The sequence below is a fragment of the Betta splendens genome, chromosome 1, assembly GCF_900634795.4.
Source record: "Betta splendens chromosome 1, fBetSpl5.4, whole genome shotgun sequence".
NCBI classification, from domain to species: Eukaryota; Metazoa; Chordata; class Actinopteri; order Anabantiformes; family Osphronemidae; genus Betta; species Betta splendens.
Genome location: NC_040881.3, coordinates 11,769,447 through 11,790,176, shown reverse-complemented (window position 1 = coordinate 11,790,176; position 20,730 = coordinate 11,769,447). Strand labels below are relative to the sequence as shown.

Sequence of the window (20,730 nt, the reverse complement as noted above, 5' to 3'; positions counted from 1 at the left end):
CGTGGATGCGTGGCCTCCACGGGTGGTTATGACAACGCAAGTCCCTGATGCCAACTTCAGGTTTGCCACATAATCCTGAATAATGGCCCTGTGTAAGGTAACAAAGCAGAAAATAGCGCCGAGCTTGGTCATGGTGATTACAGTGACTTGTTGTGTTGGACTCTGATTGGACCTTCGCTGAATCTGCCGCTCTCTATATAAGCAGGTACGGACACAGCACTTCACCTGCTGTGTGTCTGACCTCCCCGTGATAAGACTCAAGATGCTCTGCCTTCTGTGGGTCATCTTTCAGGTCCTGGCTGCTGTGGAGGGGGGCGGCGCATCGTCTGGGAGCGCCGAAGCACTCCCCAATGGGGCCGTGAATAATAACGGAGCAGCGGGCGGCAACAACGCCAACGCCGGCGCTCAGAACGGGCTCCCCCTGAACGGTGAAGCCGTCGTGGGGCGCCTGGTGCAAATCGGGGGCTCGCTTTTCATCCAGCCAGTGGGGAACGCGAAGGGCCAACCTCCCCTGCAGCTCATTCCTATTGGGGGCCTCCAACAGGGCGGGGCAGTGCTTTTGGGCCAGACAGGTGGAGCCAATGTGAACGCTCAAGGGCAGGGGGCTCAGGGGGCCAGGGGGGGCCCGGTCACCCTGTTTGCCCTGCTGTCCCAGAGAAATGCTGGCGGAGACCCCCAGGGGGCTGCGTTGGCTCCGGGCCAAGTGCAGTTGATCCCTTTGACTGGGCTGAACAACCAGCAGCAGGCGGGCGCCGCCGGTGGGACCGCGGCTGGCAGGCTGAGGTTTCAGCGCTCAGCCGCCGCTCTCCTCGGGAGGATGCAGTTCCCCGCGACGAAGGAGGAGCCAAGTGAGGAGGAGGAAGAATGCTCCGGCATGGAGGAGGAGGAGGAGAAACCAAATGAGGCCCCGCAGAGATCTGACATCGCGAATGTCCCATGATTCATTTCCGTGTCTGAATGCTAACCTTATAGCTAATTGTCGTAGTAACCGAATAAAATATTTAAATCTGGTGCTGATCATATACTGATTCTTTATTCAAATACATAAATATATATTTTATTGACATGACATATTTATATGTCTTTAATTTGAGTCTACTACATGTGAAAGTGCTCAAGCGAAGCACTAACATCATGGGTGTGGCTCTGCTTGCTGTTGTTATTTTTGTATGAGACACAAATATTTTCTATAAACAGTACGTTGTTTGCAACATAGTGATTTAGGAGCCTGAATATGAAAACATCCTGAGCACACACTCACATCAGGCAGGATTCACAGAGGCAACACTGAGCCTGTGAGAAAATTAAACATAAGAGTCATACATGGATGTCTGACAATCACAAAATATAAGAAGCTACTCAAATCAGCAAATCATGACATGAACTGCAAGCAGCCACGAAATGATTCTAAATCTGAACTGCATGACAGCATATAATTAGCATAAAGCTCCAGACCAGACTTCCACAGAGACTGTTTACCTGGTCGGCTGTGGCCTGCCCAGTCAGCACCAGGAAACCGATCCCCAGACAGCCTCAGGATGTGACAACAGACCCAGCTCACCGCAGCGTGAATGAGCGCGATGTCTCCAGAGCTTTGCAACAAAGCAAACAGATTTCTGCCTATTCAAAATATCAGAGGCCTGTGTTTATTAGACGTGCCCTCATAGCGTTTCATTAGCATTTTCATTAAATGAAATCTAAACTCTTATTTATTCCTGCTTCACATTGCAACAATGACAGATGCTCTTCTGAACATGAATCAATCACCAGCTGTTTTTCCTTCTTAAACAGTGTAATGCCCACAGGCTGCACGTTCCATGACGCCAACGACTGTGCAGGTGTTCTTATTGGTTAATACATTCTCCCACCAAAGCACTTGATGGTGTTTGCCCACTGTGACCTCAGGCCGCATCGTTTAGATGCTGGGTCACGCTGGGTTCCAGTTTAGTAACGCCGCAAACCCACCCCAAGACAGTGAATCACCGTGTTTTTCTTTGTGGTCGCTTGTTGCATCGAGAACAATGTCGGATGATTGACTGGGACGCAGCGTCTTTGAAAACAGCCAGCTTAGCGCCTTATTTCTCCAAATCTTGCATTGTAGAAAAAGAAGATGTCACTCTACAAATTTCTGTGACGCACAGGTGACACATTTAGTTCATGACCAAGTCGGGGTTCCTCTCTCTAATTGGCTCATTATAATCTCTTGCAAGGATAAAAGGTGTCCTATGATCACAGGACACCTACAGTGCTCCTGGCTCATAACTGTCCTATTTGCAGGAAGAACAGTGATATCAGGTATGTGGGGTCCGGCCGAGGGTTTTGCATGCTTCTACATTGTGTTTGTGTTTATATATTACCACAGGAATGCTGTTTCTACAGGTTTCAAACCAGCAAAATGAAGTTTCTCCTCCTTACAACATTCGCAGCCATGTTCTGCTGTGTGAGTACTGTCTGTCTGTCTGTCTGTCTGTCTGTCTGTCTGTATGTTTGTATGTCTGTCTGTCAGTGTAAGAACGTTATGTAACATCTTGTCATTTTCCTTTTCCTTGCAGGTCAGCGCTGGCAAGGTAAAACACTCAAAGTACGTATTATTACTGCCATGAAGCTTACTGGACTCCAACAACAAGCTCTCTCTCTCTCTCTCTCTCTCTCTCTCTCTCTCTCTCTCCATGCAGACACAGAGGTTGCTGGCAGCCTTGATGGCTAATGGTGCATTGGGGAACGGCGTCAACCCCGCGCTGGTGGCTGCAGGCCTGACCCCGCCCCTCGTGGTCGGTGGCGGGGCAGGTGTGGCTGGGCAGCCTCAGATGGCGCAGGTCAGTCCACCACTCATCACTGGTCATTTTGCAAGGGGAATCAGGGCAATTTCATTTCAGTTGTACTTTATGTTGTCGTTTTAGTTTAGTGTTTTTTTCTTGTCAGCTTCCAAAAAAGTACTGCAATCATAGAATTATACTGACAAAGTTTTTTTTGCATTTTAGTTTGCTCCTGGAGCTTTTGCTGTACCCAACATGTACCCCATGCCTGCGGTTAGTGGGTGTTAATAACGCACAGCAACACTCATGTAATACTGGTTCCTGTATTAGAGTAGTGAGTACAAGTATTCCATGTGCGTTTTTTTCTGCTTAGTATCAGTATCCAATGATGGGAGTCCCTCAGATGGCACCAATGGCCCCTATGGCACCAATGGCCCCTATGGCACCAATGGCACCAATGGCACCAATGGCACCAATGAATGTTGCTCAGCAGCCAGCAGGGGTAATAGTAACTACAGTATCACAGTATTTATTGTATAACAATGTCTAACACACAGTTTTATTCACTAAATGATTACTGTCTTTGCTCAGGGAGCAGCAGGGGGGGCCATGCCACAGCAGCTTGCTCCTCAGCCCGGGCCTCTCACCAGGTTCAGGGTGAGTAACTAACTAGACTGTAGTTAGTTAGTTGTAGTTAGTTAGCTTTACTGTCTGTATGTTTGAGCACTGACAGCTGTTACTGTTCTGTGACTGTGCAGCGCCAGCTCATGACACAACAGAATGCCCTCAAGTCAACCGTGGACACTCAGGTAAGAATGTGCTATTAACAGAACAGATTAAAAGGGTCACAGCTCGCCTCTGATGAACGATTGCTGAGGTCAGCGTTTCTCTAACCGCTGCTCTTTGTTGTTTTCAGGCCCCAGTTCCTACTGACGCAACAGCGACAACTGGGTGTGAAGAACAAGGTCGTCATCAAGGCAATTAAGATGAAACAAGAGTGAATGATGACGGCAGCCATGTGCAGCAGATAAACATAGATGTTGACTGTACTTGCATACTTTAATAAATTAGACTTGCAGTTAAATGTATTTTGGTCTGATTATACACCAACATTCCCACAAGACACGTTACAAAGTGAATGCATTTTGTAGCAGCTCTCTGCTGCCATCTAGAGGATAACAGTCATAAAACCATCACATCTTACGGTCCACACAACACAAAATCTCCACTGTCATCGTGGTTAAATAACTGCACTCAATAAAGATAGATATAAGCAAGACTGTTATAAATTGTCATAAATTATTGTCCAGGGTTCACTTTCTGCAGTGGAAGCATTCAATAATTGTAACAATCTGATTTACCAGACCTAACTGACCAAAGAAAATGTTTAACTTTAAACAGCTTATTGATCCAACTTAAGATTCTATGTGTTCTGTTTTAATGACACCTCAGTTAATAGAATGGAGGATGTAGTAGACAGGTTCTGTTTTTTATATATTTTTCCTGTTTAGCAAGAAACCTTTGCACAGGTGAATGATCTGCCTGAAACCTATAGCTGAAAAGGGAATTAAAGAGATAGTGAGTAAATATGGTAACAAGACATCTACTGATAGTGATGGTATCACCATGACAACTGTTAAGTGGGTAGCTGAGGTTATGCCACTGTATAAATCTGATGATAAGCACAATTTAGACAGTGATCACGGAGGAGTGCACGGATGTTAACATTCTGTAATGGTTCTCGTTTGTTGTATATGAGTGAGATTATGTGTGTTGGTACTTTTATATTTGAGAATGAATGAATGAATGAATGAATGGATGAATGAATGAATGAATGAATGAATGAATGAATGAATGAATGAATGAATGAATCAATGAATGAATGAATGAATGAATGAATGAATGAATCAATCAATCAATCAATCAATCAATCAATCAATCAATCAATCAATCAATCAATCAATTAACTTGAACTAGACAAAATAGGCTAGGGAAAAGAATGTACTAAAACACAAACACAAACATATTCAAATCAGGCTGAAAATGGAAATTTAAGCCTAAGAAAACAGTAGGTGTGTGGTTGTTACTTAACTAAAACAATAAATACATTTTCAAGTTCAATTGCATGAAGTCTACATAATATTTCTTTCCTGTCCCGAACCTGTGCTCCAAAGTTGAACTTCTCTACAAGACACTGATTTAGAGATTTTTCCTGTTTTTGTCCTGTATCCTCATCATCAATCATATCGCGCTCACACTTATAACGCCCCGATTTGGGTGTGATGAGCCGCCTGTGACAGAACGTCTGACGATAAGCTCCCCTCTCCTGTCTCTGGCCTTTGCTCATGACTTGCCTAAATGACTTCAAATCTCCTAACGTGTCTGTAATTACAGGCTGGAGCGCCGCACTCTGAAATATGCACGTAAACTTTCCTTACAAGTTGTAAGAAGTGCACAGCATCTAAACAGGGAGTCAATGAGCTGTGGCCTGTAAAAGAGCCAAACACCAATGACTGCTGATAACTCTAATTCACTCACTTTAAATCCTATGAAGGTTAGATAAAAAAAGTTCTGTCACGGCCTTTAGAGACATGACCTAAACATAATAACACATTACCTGTGCTGTGTTGTCAGTGTCTGAGTCGGTGCCATGAGGAGCGTCTGTCACGCCGACCGCACGGCGTCTGGTTGGGCCGCTGGTGGACTGCGGCTCCGCTGAGGAGAATTTAAAAGGCACAAGGAGCGGACGAGGAGACAGCACAGCACAGGAACGAGGAACCCGAGACACGGTGAGAGCAGCTGGGAACGCTCCTGGTTCCACAGCGAATGCCTTTTCTGTCTTCTTACAGTGTAATGACGTTTTCTCCACGCACACGAATGCAGGACAAGATGAAGCTGCAAACTGCTCTGCTGTTGGTGTGTCTGTTCAGAACCAGCTTCACTCTGCCAGTGAGTCCAGCCTTTACTTTTCTCTCATACTTTATTGTGTCTGACGGCAAAATGCTAAACTGTCATTTTCCATCTACAGGTGCAAATAGGAATTCTAGCAAGCAACAGCAATGAGGTGAACGGATGCTATAAGAATGGTTATTTGTCATGTCAGGACAATCTATATCTAATCAGATCATTTTGCGTCTTCAGATCCTGAGGCTGAATGGACTAACTCTAGCAGCTCTTGGACAAGCACAGGTACCGTGTAGAAGCCGTTACATCTTACAGTATTTACCCACCGGACATCATGTAAACGGAGCCCTGTCCCCGTTGTCTCCAGGCCTCTTCGCTTTTACCCCCGTATGTGCTGCAGCAGCAGCAGCCGGAGGTGCTGCTCACTCCACAGGTGGTCAACCTGAACCCACAGGTGGCCGGTCCCTTCGGCCCACAGGGGCCCCAGTTGCTCTTTCCCAACCAGGGCAACCAGCTAACACCTGTGCTTGTGCCCAATGGCCAACAAGAGCAACTTGGGCTCCCGCAGGACCCCAACGCGCCCAACGTCCCTCAGCAGGCCCAAAATCCTGTGCAGGTAGAAAAGATATTTCTCATAGTGATTACTGAATCTGTGGGAGTCATAGAGAAGGTAATTCATTTTAAATGTCCGTCAGATGTATCCACAGTTCCCTGCGTATGGATTTCCCCAGTTTCCCCAGCAGCAGGTACGATGATGACGAATAGACCCTTTTCTTCTGCATATTTTCATAGATTTGTAACTGTCTTTTACATGTGATGGTTTGCAGGGCTTCCCGTACTTCATGTCCCCTTACGGCTACCCTCGGCAGAGGAGCCCAGTGATGCTGCAGCCCAACAATGCCCAGCAGGCCCTGGAGAGAACCACACAGAGGCCACAGCTCCCTCTGCAGGTAAGACGCACACATTGACGAGGCAGAGATTCTCTTAAAAGGAATTTGTTGACTTTCTCTCGAGTGTGAAGTGTACGTGTTACAGCGCATTGGCTTCAAGACTAATAATCCCTAAAAGCAGTATATAATCTGATATAAATGATAGTAAATTTTTATTGTCCTGTTCGATTTCACGCTTCAGGTCTTGTGCAGACAATGACACTAAGAGCTGGAGATAATCACATAGCTGTGGGTGTTGAGTCATGACTGTAGGTCGTGCCTGTAACGCAATGACAACATGTCTGTTGTGTCTGGTTTAGTGGTGGACTGAGAGTCACACATGCCTACATGTTCAGTATTGCCTTTTAGACCTCAACTATTCAGCGTCCTTTGCAAATGATGCTTTGTGTGTTTTTGTTTGTGTGTGTAGGTTGTTTGCAATTGTGTGTTTCTTTGCTGACTGTCTTTGTCAGACAATGCCAATGGTTTCTGTTGGGGTTATAATAAATGTGTTTCATCTCATCTCAGCAGGCTTCCCAGCCAAAGGTCCAGACAGAAAAAGTGAGTACACAACACAATAGCCTTATTTTTTTGCCAAGGAGCAGTGTGAACCAGTCTAACGGCTGTGTTTTGTAACCTTCCTACCAGCCATGGCCGACTGGGACAACAGCAATGCCTCCAGTGCCCCGTGGTGATGCGACTGGTCCTGGGATTGACGAGGTATGCAGTAGTTTAATACAAAGGAACTAAACTTTCAAAGCTGTTATTCCTGCCAGCAATCTAGCACACACACACACACACACACACACACACACACACACACACACACACACACACACACACATAAAAAAAAAACTGACTGATTTAGAATTTCTAATCCAACTTTGCTTTTCTGACTGTTTCTTCAGGGTCAGACCAACTTTCCGTTCCTGTTTGAGCCTTAGATGTCTGAGGTGCTCAGGCAGGAATTCCTTTCCACGAGTTTGCCTGTATTCACTGCATTGATTCTTCTGCAAAGTGTCCTAAAGTCTGTACGTATTTGTACTAATTTGTTTGGACCCAACTTTTTATTCCATTCTAAACTACTGAATGTTGCATAGTGTAAAGTAGTCTCCTCTTTTTCACTACACAATAAAGAATTCAGCCAAAGTGAAGCGTTTAAGGCTTTTATTTTTTTCCACAGAAACCCAATTTTGTGAAGTGCTCAGTTACAGGACAGATATTACAGAGGTTTCCACCTAGAATAAATCATAATCTCTTTTTATACGTTATGAAAGTGGAATAAAACTTCTCTGTTGAATGTGGATTCTCCTGCAAAAGATATGAGATAAATAAATAGTTACTTCAGGCTTTTGAGGTTATCAGTCAAAATTAATTCAAATTTTCACCTTTTATACCAAATCATGAGCATCATCATCATCGTCTTCATTGTGCACCCCTCTTAAATAACAAAGAAATGTCTATAAATTAATTACACAAGCCTAGTCAATGTTACAGAAATAATAGTGAATCTGATGAAAACAAGTTTAGGGACTTGGTTCTAAAGTAATAGAATGGAATTTATTTTGTTAGTGAAGCATATAATATAACCAGAGAACCTTAAACTGATAAAGAAAAAAAATGTTTGTACTTACAGGTTTAAAAACTCCGAACTCTATGGCGAAGTTGGTCTGTGAAATACAATAAGTGAAAAAACAGAGAAGAAATACATTAAAGAACGAACTGACATATTAGACTATATAAATAATATATATTTATGTACATTACCGGGGTCATGTGGCTGTAGGTGAGCTTCACATATTGTAGTATCTGACATAAAGAAAAATAAATCCTAATATACTTGTCTACCAAAGACCATACAAACTAATCAGATAAGAAATAAAGCCAATGTAACAATTAAATTATGGAAATAACAAACAACCAAAAATCAACAATACATTGTACCTTTTTGTGTGGAGGCCCACATCCTTCTCCCTGTATTAGAAGTAAAACAACTTTGGTTAAACTCAAGTGACTGTTTAGGCGTGATGAAGTCGACTTTCACCAACCTATGAATGAAGAAACCCTTCATCAAGTATTTCTTTAACTGTAATTTGGTAACTATAAATTTGAAATGTTCGCACCTACCTTTTTTACCTCTGGCAAAAATATGTTCTCCCCCTGAAAAATGTCAAGGTATAGCATTAACAGAGCAGTAAACCTCACAATGAGGTGTGCTTTACAACATGAAAGAATTACTTGCTATAAAGGTTTACCTCCTTTAAGGGGATGTTGGTGGCGTTCTAGGAAGAAAAAAACATGTTTCAATGGAAATCCCATTATTATGTTTAATATACAACAAATCTTAAGAAGAAAACTAATACCTGAAATGTCACATTATCCACCTAAAAAAGAATTGAAAGCACATAAATAGATTGTAGAAGTAGAAGTGTGTTGTTGTTGTATTGAGAGACAACAGTACTCTTACCTTGAATACAGTGGAAAACACAAAGTTGTCCTAAAACAAATAAAAGAGCATGAAGTTTATCTTCACATCACAGTCACAACAGATGGCTTTGAAAGGCTTAATTTTAGATATAATATGAAACTATTTGACATTAAATCACAAAACAACATTAATCCTGAGTCAGGTGTTCAATCTACATTTTTCATTGTGAGCTCACCAGGAGATGAGGGCAACGCCTGTGAGGTTCCTCATGTTTTGGTGGTGGGGGACTCCCAGACCTGCTTTCCCTAAGGGCCAGAGGCCCACCAATGTTTGGCTGTTGTTGGGGTTGCCCAGGTTGATTTATTTGGTCATTGGGGCCACCCACTCCATCATTTGGCCGTCCTTGGGGTTGCCCAGGTCGATTGGGGCCACCCATCCCACCATTTGGCCGTTCTTGGGGTTGCCCAGGTCGATTGGGGCCACCCATCCCACCATTTGGCCGTCCTTGGGGTTGCCCGGGTTGATTTGGGCCACCCATCCCACCATTTGGCCGACTCTGGGGTTGCCCGGGTTGACTGGGCCCACCCACTCCACCATTTGGCCGTCCTTGGGGTTGCCCAGGTCGATTGGGGCCACCCATCCCACCATTTGGCCGTCCTTGGGGTTGCCCGGGTTGACTGGGTCCACCTATCCCACCATTTGGCCGTCCCTCGGGTTGCCCGGGTTGACTGGGTCCACCCATCCCACCATTTGGCCGTCCCTCGGGTTGCCCGGGTTGACTGGGCCTACCCACTCCACCATTTGGCCGTCCTTGGGGTTGCCCGGGTTGATTTGGGCCACCCATCCCACCATTTAGCCGTCCCTGGGGTTGCCCGGGTTGACTGGGTCCACCCATCCCACCATTTGGCTGTCCTTGTTGCTCTAAACCAGGAGCCTGTGTGAAGTATAGATGAAGTCAATTGTACAGTAAATTAGTAATGACTACATTTGTATTGTCTACTTACCTCCAAATCCTACTTAATGTTAATTAATTTTTTGCAATCAGATCATACGATTGTGCATCAGTGCACAAGTTTGTTTGCTGAGTGCTTTGTCGTCCTGTTACTGTGCTAACTCAACCCAGTTTCACTGATCTGTTTCTGTACTTTACTTGCTGCTGCATTTTTCTTATTCTGTATCACACTTTGCTGCTGTGAGACGAAATTTCCCCATTGTGGGACTATTAAAGGTTTTCTTATTCTTATTCTTAATATAAATAAACAAGGGAGGAACACTCACAGCATGAGCGACTGCTACCAGAAGGAAAGCTGCGATGAAAGAGATCTGCATAACTGCTGAAGAACCTACAGAAAAAAATACACTTTTGTTTAGCATGTGAATCACTTGCTCATCAAAACAGACTGGATATTTAACAAGTCAAAGTCCAGTTACTTACTGTAGAGCATCCAATATACAGTACTATAAGTATTCACTCAACTGCACTCAACTGCAGTAAGAGCAGGTACTGTGTGTGTCTGATCTGAACAGACATCAGTTTTTATGTCACCCGTCTTAGATTGAAACACCCCACAGTTTTCAAAACAAAACATTTTAATCACAAAAAGTATCCAAACTAATCCAGAGCCGCAATTACCCCACGCTTCGTTTCTCAACGTCCTCTTAATCAGGTTTAATCCTCTTTCTATGAGTAAAGAGTACCAGTACATGTCGACAACAATTTGAAGCTGTTTAAATTCTTAAAGTGAAAAATAAAACCTTGAAAGAAATCTGAATTTATTTTTCAGGTTTTATCTTTATCTTCACTGAGTAACTACAGTTTAGGCAACAAACACATATCCTAAAGCAAGAGAACACACAAACAAAGACATCACTGGGTGTTGGCCACAATCACTAAGACGCTTAATTAGTAAACAGGCATACAGAGACCAGGTATTTGAGTAGCATCTATTTACCAATTTGCTAAATGTCTGAGAATGAAACTACACGTACACTGTAGATATGATAAAAGTAGTGAGATGCAAAATGACAAAGCTCATAGATCTCAATATATTACGTTATATTGTATCACTGACACAAGAAATTTTAATGAATGATGCAAAAATGTATTTGCTTCACATGTGGTTTCAGGATCTAATTAGTTGTCACGCCTTAAAAGGTGGTGTCGAAAAATTTCCCAACAATGTTTTACTGATAATAAGGAATTACATAACTTTTGCTCCTGTATCTTTATAAAGGAGAGCCTCAGCATTCAGAGCATAAGTAAATCAAAATTCTGTGAGAAACTCTGCTGGAGGCTCAAAGGTAATTATGCTCTTTCCATTTATCGGACCATGCTTATCTTTTCTGTGGGAGTTGGATTATGTGGATTATTATGTTGTCCACATCTTTAGGTGCAAATTGTATCGTTTAATAATTTTTTCAGCAGGTGTGAAAACTTAAACCATGCTTAAGGCAGTGTTTGTGCTCGGATGCCTGCTGGGTCTTGTCCTGGCTATTCCTGTAAGTTAAATGCTAATATTCAGTGTCGGCGTACTTATCAATACCATTATTACCACTTTAATAGTGCACAGCAGGCTATATTGAATTTGCAACCTTCACTGTGCAGTTGGACTCGGCCGCCAAACGACTGGAGCGGTCAGCCTCTTCCTCTGAGTCAGATGAGAGGGGAATGGTCGCTCCTCCAGTAAGCATTCAGACTCTCTATTATTAATGAATTCATGAGAAAAAGCTCTGGTGTTAAATAACTATCGATGTTTCAGCGTATGAGGTTGCCCAATCTAACTCCCCAGCAATGGTACGACATCATCATGCTCTTCCAACGACCTACCCCTGCACCAACTACCACAACTGCTACTACAACCCCAACTACAACATCTGCAACTACAACAACTACAACAAAAACCCCTGCTACACCTGTCACGAAATAATATCCCCAATTCAGCAAGACATCAATAAGCAGCAGTGAATTATGTTCAATTCTGACACAGTACAGTTTTGTTCTTACTAAGGGCATACAGGTGTTTTGTTTGTTTAAGTAAAAAATGTAAATGTAAATGTAACCAGTCTTTCACTTCAATACACTTGAGCTACTTCAAGTGCTAAATAAACTTTATAAATTCACACATGTGGGCTAAATGATTTTATTTGGTGACTGATTTGGTTATTATTGTATTATAAGTGAAATATGAAATTGGCAACAAACAATCAAACAAGAAGTAAAATGTCTGGATGGTTCAGGTATCTTCATAAACTCTTCATAAACTCATAAACTCTAAGTTTAACTTGTTCACTTTCTCTAAGTTTAACTTGTTCACTTTATCTAAAGTTCTTTTACTGTACGGCCACTGCATCTCTTTCCTCTGATTTAACCTTTGCGGTATTGTAACATAGATTTTATTTTTACTTTAGAGGTTAACGATTGATGAATTCCTGAACATAAACTGGTTTTAAGGTGACACTTGGACAAAACCAGCACAGTTCAGACTCAAAGTTTGGAATGTAGGATTAATCAACTTTAACACTGACTGAATAAATTTTTAGTAGCTGCTTAATACTGTACAAATCAATCAGAAGCATACTATACATAAAGTAAAGGCATGTGATCAATACTGTACACATAATACTGCATTCATATCGTCCTCCGTGTGTTCATTGGCCTTTCAGACTGATTTATTTTATTATGTTTTGTTAACATTTTTGAAGTTGCTACATAATACAAGTAGACCACAACTGCTAAACAATTTAAAATGACCATTTTATAAAATAATTTAATATTTTATTTTGACTGTCGTGTGCTTTTGGGGCAGAGAACATGCCACACAATGACATGCCACACAAGAACATGCCACACATTGTAAAGTGGTGAGCATAGAAATGACTGATGCCGAATAGTTTAACCAACTGGGTAGTGGAATAAAAAAAAATCAAAAATCTCCATATATCTTGTTGAAAGTACTTCGCATCTCTACATGTTATTTTAGACTAGCTAGCAGATATTAGCTATTAGCCTATCAGCTAAGGCTAACTTGCGCATATCAGTTGTCTTGGTGTGTTTTTTGTCTTGAGAGATGAAAGCTGGTGCGTTAGTCGAACATTCGGTAATATAATTGGTGTTTTTGAAATAGTAATTCTGTAATTAATATAGTTTGAAAGAGAATGATGTGGACAAACCAGTTTGGTCCAAACTGCTCCAGGGCAGAAAGCGAGCAGGAGTCTGGTGAGCATCAGGAAACACATTCAGCAGGTATTTACAGGGGGGTAATGGCTGACTGTGTTTCTATAAATGAGCAGAGGTCTTAACAATGGGATAAAAAGAGCTATAGAGTTATATTCACAAGTATAAATTAATATAAGCTTCAGTAAAACTTCCCTGTATTTGGACAGATGTTGATAATATCCAGGGCCAGAGGAAGTGTGCCTACCTCCTACCTACTTCATACAAACGTCAGGAAAGTGGGTAAGAAGTGTGTTTATATCTGTCTAATAGCATTTCAGAAGAATGACCGTGACAAACATGTTACAAAATCAGTCTGTGATTGAGTGGGTTTTGTGTTTCCAATCCATATTTTTACCAAGAAGCAAGAAGAAACAACATAAAGGTGTGAACAGTCCTGCACATGACTCATGTCACCACTGTTTCTCAACAGCCATGACACTATCTCCAGGTCTAGTCCAGGTTGTGTTCAGCAGGTTTTCTTGCAAAAATATTTCAACATTCAAATACTTATTGTTTCACACATTTTTTTGTGAGAACTGTGAAATCAAAACATTGCTAACAGCTGATTGGCCAACGAGAAGAAGAATTTTTCCTTATAAACGACCTCTTTGCTGAAGGAACTTCAGAGTGAATTCGCCACTGGTTGGTGTAGACAGAATTTGACCCTTGGTTCAACCGCTCCACACGTTACAGGTAAGGCTTTTACCAGAGATTTCTTATAGTTTGCAGGTACAGCCTGCGGCTCAACTTTTTAATAATTTAGTTTGTTCTGTTTTACAGCTATGAAACTGCTGGTCCTCGTTCTGTGCTTCTTGGCACTAAGTTGTGCCTTTCCTGTGAGTACTCGTATTAACAGACGTCCATGGTTTGCTACTCTTTTAAATCTGATAGAAAGAAAACTACTAAGTGTAAAACACTTCACTTTTACAGGCCTCTGAGGAGAAGGATCGAGTGAAACGCTCCAGCAGTGGAGAGGTCAGTATATTGGCTTTAGCTTAACATGAACGCATTCATTGTTGACTCTTTTTTATTTTATATTAACGTCCATATGATTTACAGTGTTTCATGTATTTTTTTACCAGGGGGGTGGATATGGCTATATGCCTATGAATGGATTTCCTATGGGTGGATTTCCTCAGATGTTACCACCCACCTACTATTCACAGAGCAACCAAGACCTTTCATTTTTGCTGCCCTACTTGTTGCTGAGACTGGTAACTCCTGCCGCAGGAAAGTGATTCAACAAACCTACGGAACCGAGCGATGCTGAAATTCAATCATGTTCATTTAGGGCCTTTGTTAACTTGACAAAAACCCAGAGAAATAAAGAAATGATTCAAACCCTGAATACTTGTTTTGTTTCTCTTTGATTGTATTTCTGCTTCTTTTTAACATTCCTGAAATCCAACAGGCTGGCAGAAAGTTAATGACTAGTTAAGATAATACTTTTTATTGATCTCACACTGGGGTTGACAGAAGAAAGGAAAATAAAAATAGGAACAATCAATATTATGAATATACATTATTGCAAAAGGCCAACATCACACAGGACTATTTGATATATATTATGTCTATATGTTGTACAGTGCATATATGTCTAAGTGGTGTATGTTTGTACAGTAGTACAGTAGTAATGTCACTGTGAACTACAAGTAGACAGGAATGTATAATAATGAATGTGGGTTGTACAGTATACTTATAATTTGAATAAAACTGTCTGGTCGTAGGGGGAATGAATGATCTGTACTATGACTACTTTCAGGCACCGTAGCTCAGCTTCTCAGTGGCTCTGCAGCATTGAACTGGCTCTTCTAGCTGCTGAGTCTTATACTGCATTGAGCCCATTTCATAACTGTCTGAGGCTATCACAGCATGCTGATATATGTAGGGTTGCTATCTGATGCTTCTTGCCATCTTCTGCGTGACTGAAAACATTTGATTGACACATTGAAGTTACAATGTTTACTGATAGCACCTGTATTGTAACACATTATACAACAGAGGTAAACATCTGAGTGAAGGGGAATTCATAATATTATTATTAGAATTATTGTTAAAAGTCTAAACACCTTTACTATTTAAAAAAATGTCAGTCATATTTGGTCTGCTTTTAAACATTCATATGTGATGAAAATGAAATGTGTTGTAGAAACGTATTGTTTTGTGATATGTGACCAAATATTGTCACAAGTATAAATTTAAATGATGCTTAGCACAAATAAAATCACCACTAGCTTTCCAATGAGTTTGAGCCAGATGCATGCAGTGATGGTGCTATTTTCCCCAGGACTTTATGCACGTATAATGAGGGGCATGAGAAATTATTTGTGTATGAAAATCTATATAGAGAAGAGTCAAACATTAAAATCCCAGTGTCAGTGCCTGCTGTGACCTACTGTTAAATTAATGTGTAGAATGAAAAACACAGCTGCACGTCACTGGATCCCTGTGCTAAGGTGATGCTTCAGTGGGTGCAGCATCCTCTGTCTGCCTGTCACTGTCTTTCATTTTTGGATAGTTGTTCTTTTCAGGCTGTTGCATTGTGGAACTTAGTTTATTAATACAGCTTGTGTTTCAAAATTAAACAGAGAAATAAAGTTAAACGTCACCTGCCGCAGAGGTAGTATTTTAAAAAACATATGAGGACAAACACGGTTAATCTGTTTTTGAGTGTTGTTGTTCTGGAGATGAAAGCATGACTTTGCAGTTGTCTGTACTATACGTCAGGTCGCCACTCACACATTTTAGGAAATATGTGACCTAACAACATTAAGGTGTGAACATAATTTGTGTTTATTGGACACCACTGTTTCCCAAGAGCCACAGTAAAGATTAAGTCTAGATGTGGATGTTTATTTCACAAATATATTTCAACATTTCAGTATTTTAACTGTAGATTTCACAGCTTTTCTGACAAACATCCATTCATCATAACAGCTCTGACAGCTGATTGGACAAACAAAGATGAAATTATTCTATAAAGTGCATGTGAAAATACAAGTCAGAGTGAATTTCCCACTGGACGTCTCATGTGTTAAGATCACTCTTCACTTTGGAGGTAAGACATACATTGTGGAGCGTTTTAAATTTGTCAGACTATAATTGAATAATCGTTTTTAAACTCCTGTTTCAGAAAAAAAATCTCAGTTGTTCAGCTATGAAACTGCTGGTACTCGTTTTGTGTGTCGTGGCATTGATTCATGCCTTGCCTGTGGGTACTCATGTTCTCATATTTTTTTTGTACTTATATTATACAGTTAAATACAAACATATCCATTCTTATTCACACTGTAAGTTAAGATACAACATAAATCATGAATTCTTATTTTTTTAAAGGACTCTAAGGAAAATGATCGAGTCAAACGCTCCAGCAGTGGAGAGGTGGGTACATTTATAGGAGACTATCCTACTCCCAAACACATTCTATGTACTGTATGTGCATGATCCATTTTTCATTACAATGCTAACATACTGTATCTTCCTTTTAGGGTGGTGGTTATGGATATATGCCTATGGGTGGATATCCTCAGTACTATCTGCCCTACCCTATCTATCCATCAACCTCTCAAAACAGGGAGCTAATGCTGGCGCTGTTGTTGGCAGGCCTTCCAACTCCTGCTCCTACAGCAGGAAAATGATCCATCAAACCTGCAGACAGACCCAAGATGAAATCCATCAGTGCAGTTTACCAGATATTTTAATGTTTATGGGTTTTCATCAACTGAACAAATAAATAAAATAATTAAAGGATTGCATTTTTCTTCTTTATTTAAATTAATACTTTATTTCAGCAATGGAGAAAAATAGGATATATTCATTGCAAACTTTGCATTGTCCAAGCAAACGTTTTATACTATAGAATGCAGTAAAAAAAGGAAACATCATGTACTGTACTATGTACTGTATTTGCACTATATCCAGTGTCTCATAGTTCAACACGGCAAATATTTCAACACATCAAACAAAACAGCCTCAACAACAATTACACCACACATTGTTACCTAAGGTTTTTGAATCAATAACTAGTCAATGGTGACACCAGTTTGACAGGCAGAGTTATAAGTAACAATACAACATAGCTATTATGTAGAAAGTCTTTTCTGAACATTATGTACATTTGTTACACAGACTCATTTGTGTGAATTCAGTGCAAAAACTAGTTTCGTAAAACGAGGGAGTAGCACTGGGTGTTAGCGGATACTTGTATAATCCACTAAGACACTAGTTTAGTAAATGTGGGACCAGGTGTTATGATGACATCTGTTTAACAATTTGCCAATACCAACGGCCAGAGAGTAAAAACATAGCTATTTAACCACATGATTTGTGTAACTGATTTAAATGAATTGTTTGCTTTTCCACCTAGGTAGGTTTCCTGGAGAACACTTAAACCTCATACTAAACATGAAATTGACAGACAGTTCTCTTTAAATGTCAAAATAAGGTAGATTTGCTGTTTGGCCATTATCTCTTTCTATTTACAAGCAAACTTGCAAAGTACAGGCATGAAATCGAGGAGAATTCCTGCATTTACAGTAGTAATGTTTCAGTTACGTTAACATAGTAAGCCCATGTTAACTAATTACCTGAGAAGTTACTTGAGTGCATATAAAAGCAGTTCAGGTTGAGAGTGAGTGGAAAGTACGTGAAGAAGGAAGGGGGTCATCCAGAATCATGACACTGGCAAGAAAGATATACTGAGTCACAGCTGTACTAATGTTTATGTTGGACAAAAACTGAATGTGTAGCACTATAACATGAAAGTCAGTAGCACTCGCTCTCTCCCTCCCTTCCAACAAAGCATATGCACTTACATGTATGGGGTGGAGAGGAGCTCAGCGCACGAAGGCAGGCCTCCAGCAAGTCTGAATCAGTACAATGAAAAAATGGCTGTGTGTAGCAATGCAAGGTAGATGTAGACAAAGGCTGTATGTCTGGTAAAAAAGTAAAAATTTCAGTTTCTTAAAAAAATAGCAACTAAATCAATTAATTAATTTGGGTAGATGTCAGATAAAATAAACCATTTTATGATTTTGAATGTTTTATTCTGGAAAAGGTGATAATGAAGACAACAGAGTGATGTTTTGTTTCACTGGGGGATTTAAGTTGGTCAAAACTGCTACAACAATTACTTAGCTGTAATCATATAAAGGCATCTTTCCATTATTGAGCCATATACTGTATGTGATTAATTACAGTATGTTAATGAGCTCACACATAAGTGTGTGTACAAATATTACTCTGTCTAATGAACACCATAGATTGCCAACAGCCAAGAGCTTAGCGCCGAGTCTTGCCTACAAATATATTTCAGCAGTTAAACAAGTCGTTTCATCATTTTGTTTGGCTGATGTGATCAAATCTTTATCAGCTGACTGGACGACGGGAGGTGGAACACGTCTTATATAAGGAGCACACGGATGTACGAGTGGCATCGGAGTGAATTCATCACCGTATACCTGACTATTTCTAACGTCACTCGTCAGTTTGAAGGTAAGATATTTATCACTAGGGACAATTCATAGTTCGTAGGTGCAGCCTGCAGCTCCTACAGTTGATTCATCATTTTGTGTTTTCGCTTCTGTTTCTTCAGTTGTGGAGCCATGAAACTGCTGGTCCTTGTCCTTTGCTGCCTGGCATTAAGCCAAGCCTTCCCTGTGAGTCCTCCCTGTCATATTGAGTTATCAACCTATAATCTATGATATGTTAACATCAGAAATCATGAAGTTTTAACATTCTTCACTCTTAAAGGCCATGAAGGATGGCGATCGAGTCAAACGCTCTGGCAGTAGAGAGGTCAGTATTTTCACAAAATATTCTCTCATTCATAATATCATAATATAACATAATAATATCATATGTTGATCAAAGCTGTTCTGTATAATGCTCTAACATGTTGCTTTGCTCTGTTTAACAGAGATATTTCAACCCTACATATCAATATGGATATGGATATGCACCCTATCAGGCACAAAATGACATCTTTACGCAACTTCTGCCGCTGCTGATTGCACGATTAATTACTCCCGCACCAGGAAAATAATGGTGAACACTTTGGTGAACATAGTACAGATGAAATATGTTCACCTTGTCAACATAATGAAATATGAATAAATGAATAAATAAATGACTATATCATGTTATTTCTTCCTCTGGTTTGCTTTTTTGCTCTAACTTATTTAACAGTACTCTGTTTTAACAGGCACATACAGATTCTTAGTTATCATCACGTGTTGCATGTGTTTGTGAACAGGTTTGAGTTTAATGGTTCATATGCTAGACACAATATATTGTAACACTGTACAATGGAAAAAAAATGATAACACAGGTTTACAAAAAACAAAGAAATGTTCTGTACCACCTTGAGCAAATATGGTCAGTGTGAAGTAAAAACAGAGAGAAAAGAGAAAGAATAAACAACAACCAGTGTTGGACTGGTTGGTGGGATCAATAACCGAGTCATAGCTAGAAGGAGATAGTAGAGCAGTTGGTCATGAACCATAAGCTCAGTGGCTTGACTCCTGGTTCCTCCTGATCATACAGTAGAGTACAATCAATGTTCTTGGACAACACAATGAGCCCGCAAGAGGAGCAACAATAACTATGAAGGAACCAATAGGAACCGTCAGGTCTGAAGGTGGACATTAATGTGATAATCACATCTAGAAACAGAGGTTCCAGGTCCAAATCAGCACCACTACGAAAAGGTTCAGAGTCTAAGATTAGATTAGATCTAAGATTAAACTGCAGTTTGTTTTAGCTAAGGTCTAAGGGAAGTGTGTTGCTCTTTACTCAGTTTCCTTAAGTGTGTGCCTGAAAAATATAATAATGATGTAATAATTTCGGCAGCTAATGGCAAACATTTTTTTACTTTAGTGTTATGCAGGTGCCACATAATGTTTTATTAAGAACATTTTTATGAAAAAACTACAAATAAGCCATATCAAAATAAAATGGTGACCCAAATCACTGACTTAGGGTTTGTGGATTGTACTGTTTTCTATAACTGAAGAAGAAAGCGATCAAATAAAAATAAATACTAAAGCCTGTGTCTGATGGATAATAAAATATGTTTCACCATTAAATAAATAAGAATGAACAAAAGGAAAGAGAAAACCTGATGATCTATGTTAAAATAGTCTATTGTAGCCAGAGGATATTACACTGTAGACATAGTACACTGTAATGTAGGTTTAGTGCCTTAAGAACTGTTAGACTTGGAAACACAAACATCTGCTCTTATGATTTTAAATGTCTAGTGTCTTAGAGGCTTAGGCAGGTAACAGGTAACACCCAGTGAAGTCTGTCTGCCCGCTCCCTCTTGTTTTATGAAATGGGTTTGTTCTTTCCCTGAAGAAAATAATAAAAAAAATAATAAATCCCATTAAAATTTAAAACAAGCGTAAGTGTAGCCAATAATTGTATTTAACCTAATGAAAACAACTTGGAAATAACAGAGAATATTATTATTCTGTATTCTGATGTTCTTATGTTTCT

General features: G+C 40.4%; 3 protein-coding genes and 4 long non-coding RNA genes across 9 annotated transcripts; 5 read left to right on the top strand and 2 right to left on the bottom strand.

Moving 5' to 3' along the window:
• Positions 1 to 2,382: 2,382 nt before the first annotated feature.
• scpp9 (secretory calcium-binding phosphoprotein 9) lies at positions 2,383 to 3,897 on the top strand. Its single transcript, XM_029130955.3, has 8 exons — positions 2,383 to 2,440; positions 2,553 to 2,567; positions 2,676 to 2,816; positions 2,982 to 3,029; positions 3,130 to 3,258; positions 3,348 to 3,413; positions 3,515 to 3,565; positions 3,673 to 3,897. Exons 1-8 carry the CDS (start codon positions 2,396 to 2,398, stop codon positions 3,739 to 3,741), a joined length of 564 nt encoding a protein of 187 aa, XP_028986788.2. The 5' UTR covers positions 2,383 to 2,395; the 3' UTR covers positions 3,742 to 3,897.
• Positions 3,898 to 5,487: 1,590 nt separating this feature from the next.
• Positions 5,488 to 7,533, top strand: odam (odontogenic, ameloblast associated). The gene is made up of 10 exons (XM_029130816.2): positions 5,488 to 5,545; positions 5,640 to 5,705; positions 5,785 to 5,820; positions 5,898 to 5,945; positions 6,028 to 6,276; positions 6,356 to 6,406; positions 6,488 to 6,610; positions 7,118 to 7,150; positions 7,238 to 7,309; positions 7,498 to 7,533. The coding sequence occupies exons 2-10, from the start codon at positions 5,646 to 5,648 to the stop codon at positions 7,531 to 7,533; spliced, it is 708 nt and encodes a 235-aa protein (XP_028986649.1). The 5' UTR covers positions 5,488 to 5,545; positions 5,640 to 5,645.
• Positions 7,534 to 7,748: 215 nt separating this feature from the next.
• On the bottom strand, positions 7,749 to 8,980 carry LOC129604315 (uncharacterized). Its single transcript, XR_008695111.1, has 7 exons — positions 8,953 to 8,980; positions 8,845 to 8,871; positions 8,717 to 8,749; positions 8,534 to 8,563; positions 8,224 to 8,398; positions 7,978 to 8,029; positions 7,749 to 7,900 (listed from the first exon to the last, which is right to left on the bottom strand). It is a non-coding gene; the product is annotated as an uncharacterized LOC129604315 (long non-coding RNA).
• An 812-nt stretch (positions 8,981 to 9,792) lies between these two features.
• Positions 9,793 to 13,356, bottom strand: LOC129604282 (uncharacterized). 2 transcript variants are annotated; one of them, XR_008695048.1, is made up of 3 exons: positions 13,188 to 13,356; positions 10,296 to 10,360; positions 9,793 to 9,951 (listed from the first exon to the last, which is right to left on the bottom strand). It is a non-coding gene; the product is annotated as an uncharacterized LOC129604282 (long non-coding RNA). The 2 variants fall into 2 exon arrangements; XR_008695049.1 differs by lacking the exon at positions 13,188 to 13,356 and adding an exon at positions 10,453 to 10,498.
• On the top strand, positions 11,271 to 12,137 carry LOC114859063 (probable serine/threonine-protein kinase ifkA). Of its 2 annotated transcripts, none has more exons than XM_029156949.2 (4): positions 11,271 to 11,318; positions 11,440 to 11,516; positions 11,623 to 11,700; positions 11,777 to 12,137. In XM_029156949.2, exons 2-4 carry the CDS (start codon positions 11,460 to 11,462, stop codon positions 11,942 to 11,944), a joined length of 303 nt encoding a protein of 100 aa, XP_029012782.1. In that variant the 5' UTR covers positions 11,271 to 11,318; positions 11,440 to 11,459; the 3' UTR covers positions 11,945 to 12,137. The 2 variants fall into 2 exon arrangements, with proteins under 2 accessions (XP_029012782.1, XP_029012773.1); XM_029156940.2 differs by having other exon boundaries at positions 11,283 to 11,318; positions 11,443 to 11,516.
• Positions 13,357 to 13,607: 251 nt separating the features above from the next.
• LOC129604497 (uncharacterized) lies at positions 13,608 to 14,638 on the top strand. The gene is made up of 4 exons (XR_008695413.1): positions 13,608 to 13,926; positions 14,014 to 14,069; positions 14,164 to 14,208; positions 14,316 to 14,638. It is a non-coding gene; the product is annotated as an uncharacterized LOC129604497 (long non-coding RNA).
• A 3,954-nt stretch (positions 14,639 to 18,592) lies between these two features.
• Positions 18,593 to 19,425, top strand: LOC114862245 (uncharacterized). Its single transcript, XR_003786938.3, has 4 exons — positions 18,593 to 18,726; positions 18,827 to 18,890; positions 18,985 to 19,029; positions 19,151 to 19,425. It is a non-coding gene; the product is annotated as an uncharacterized LOC114862245 (long non-coding RNA).
• The last annotated feature ends 1,305 nt before the right edge of the window (positions 19,426 to 20,730 follow it).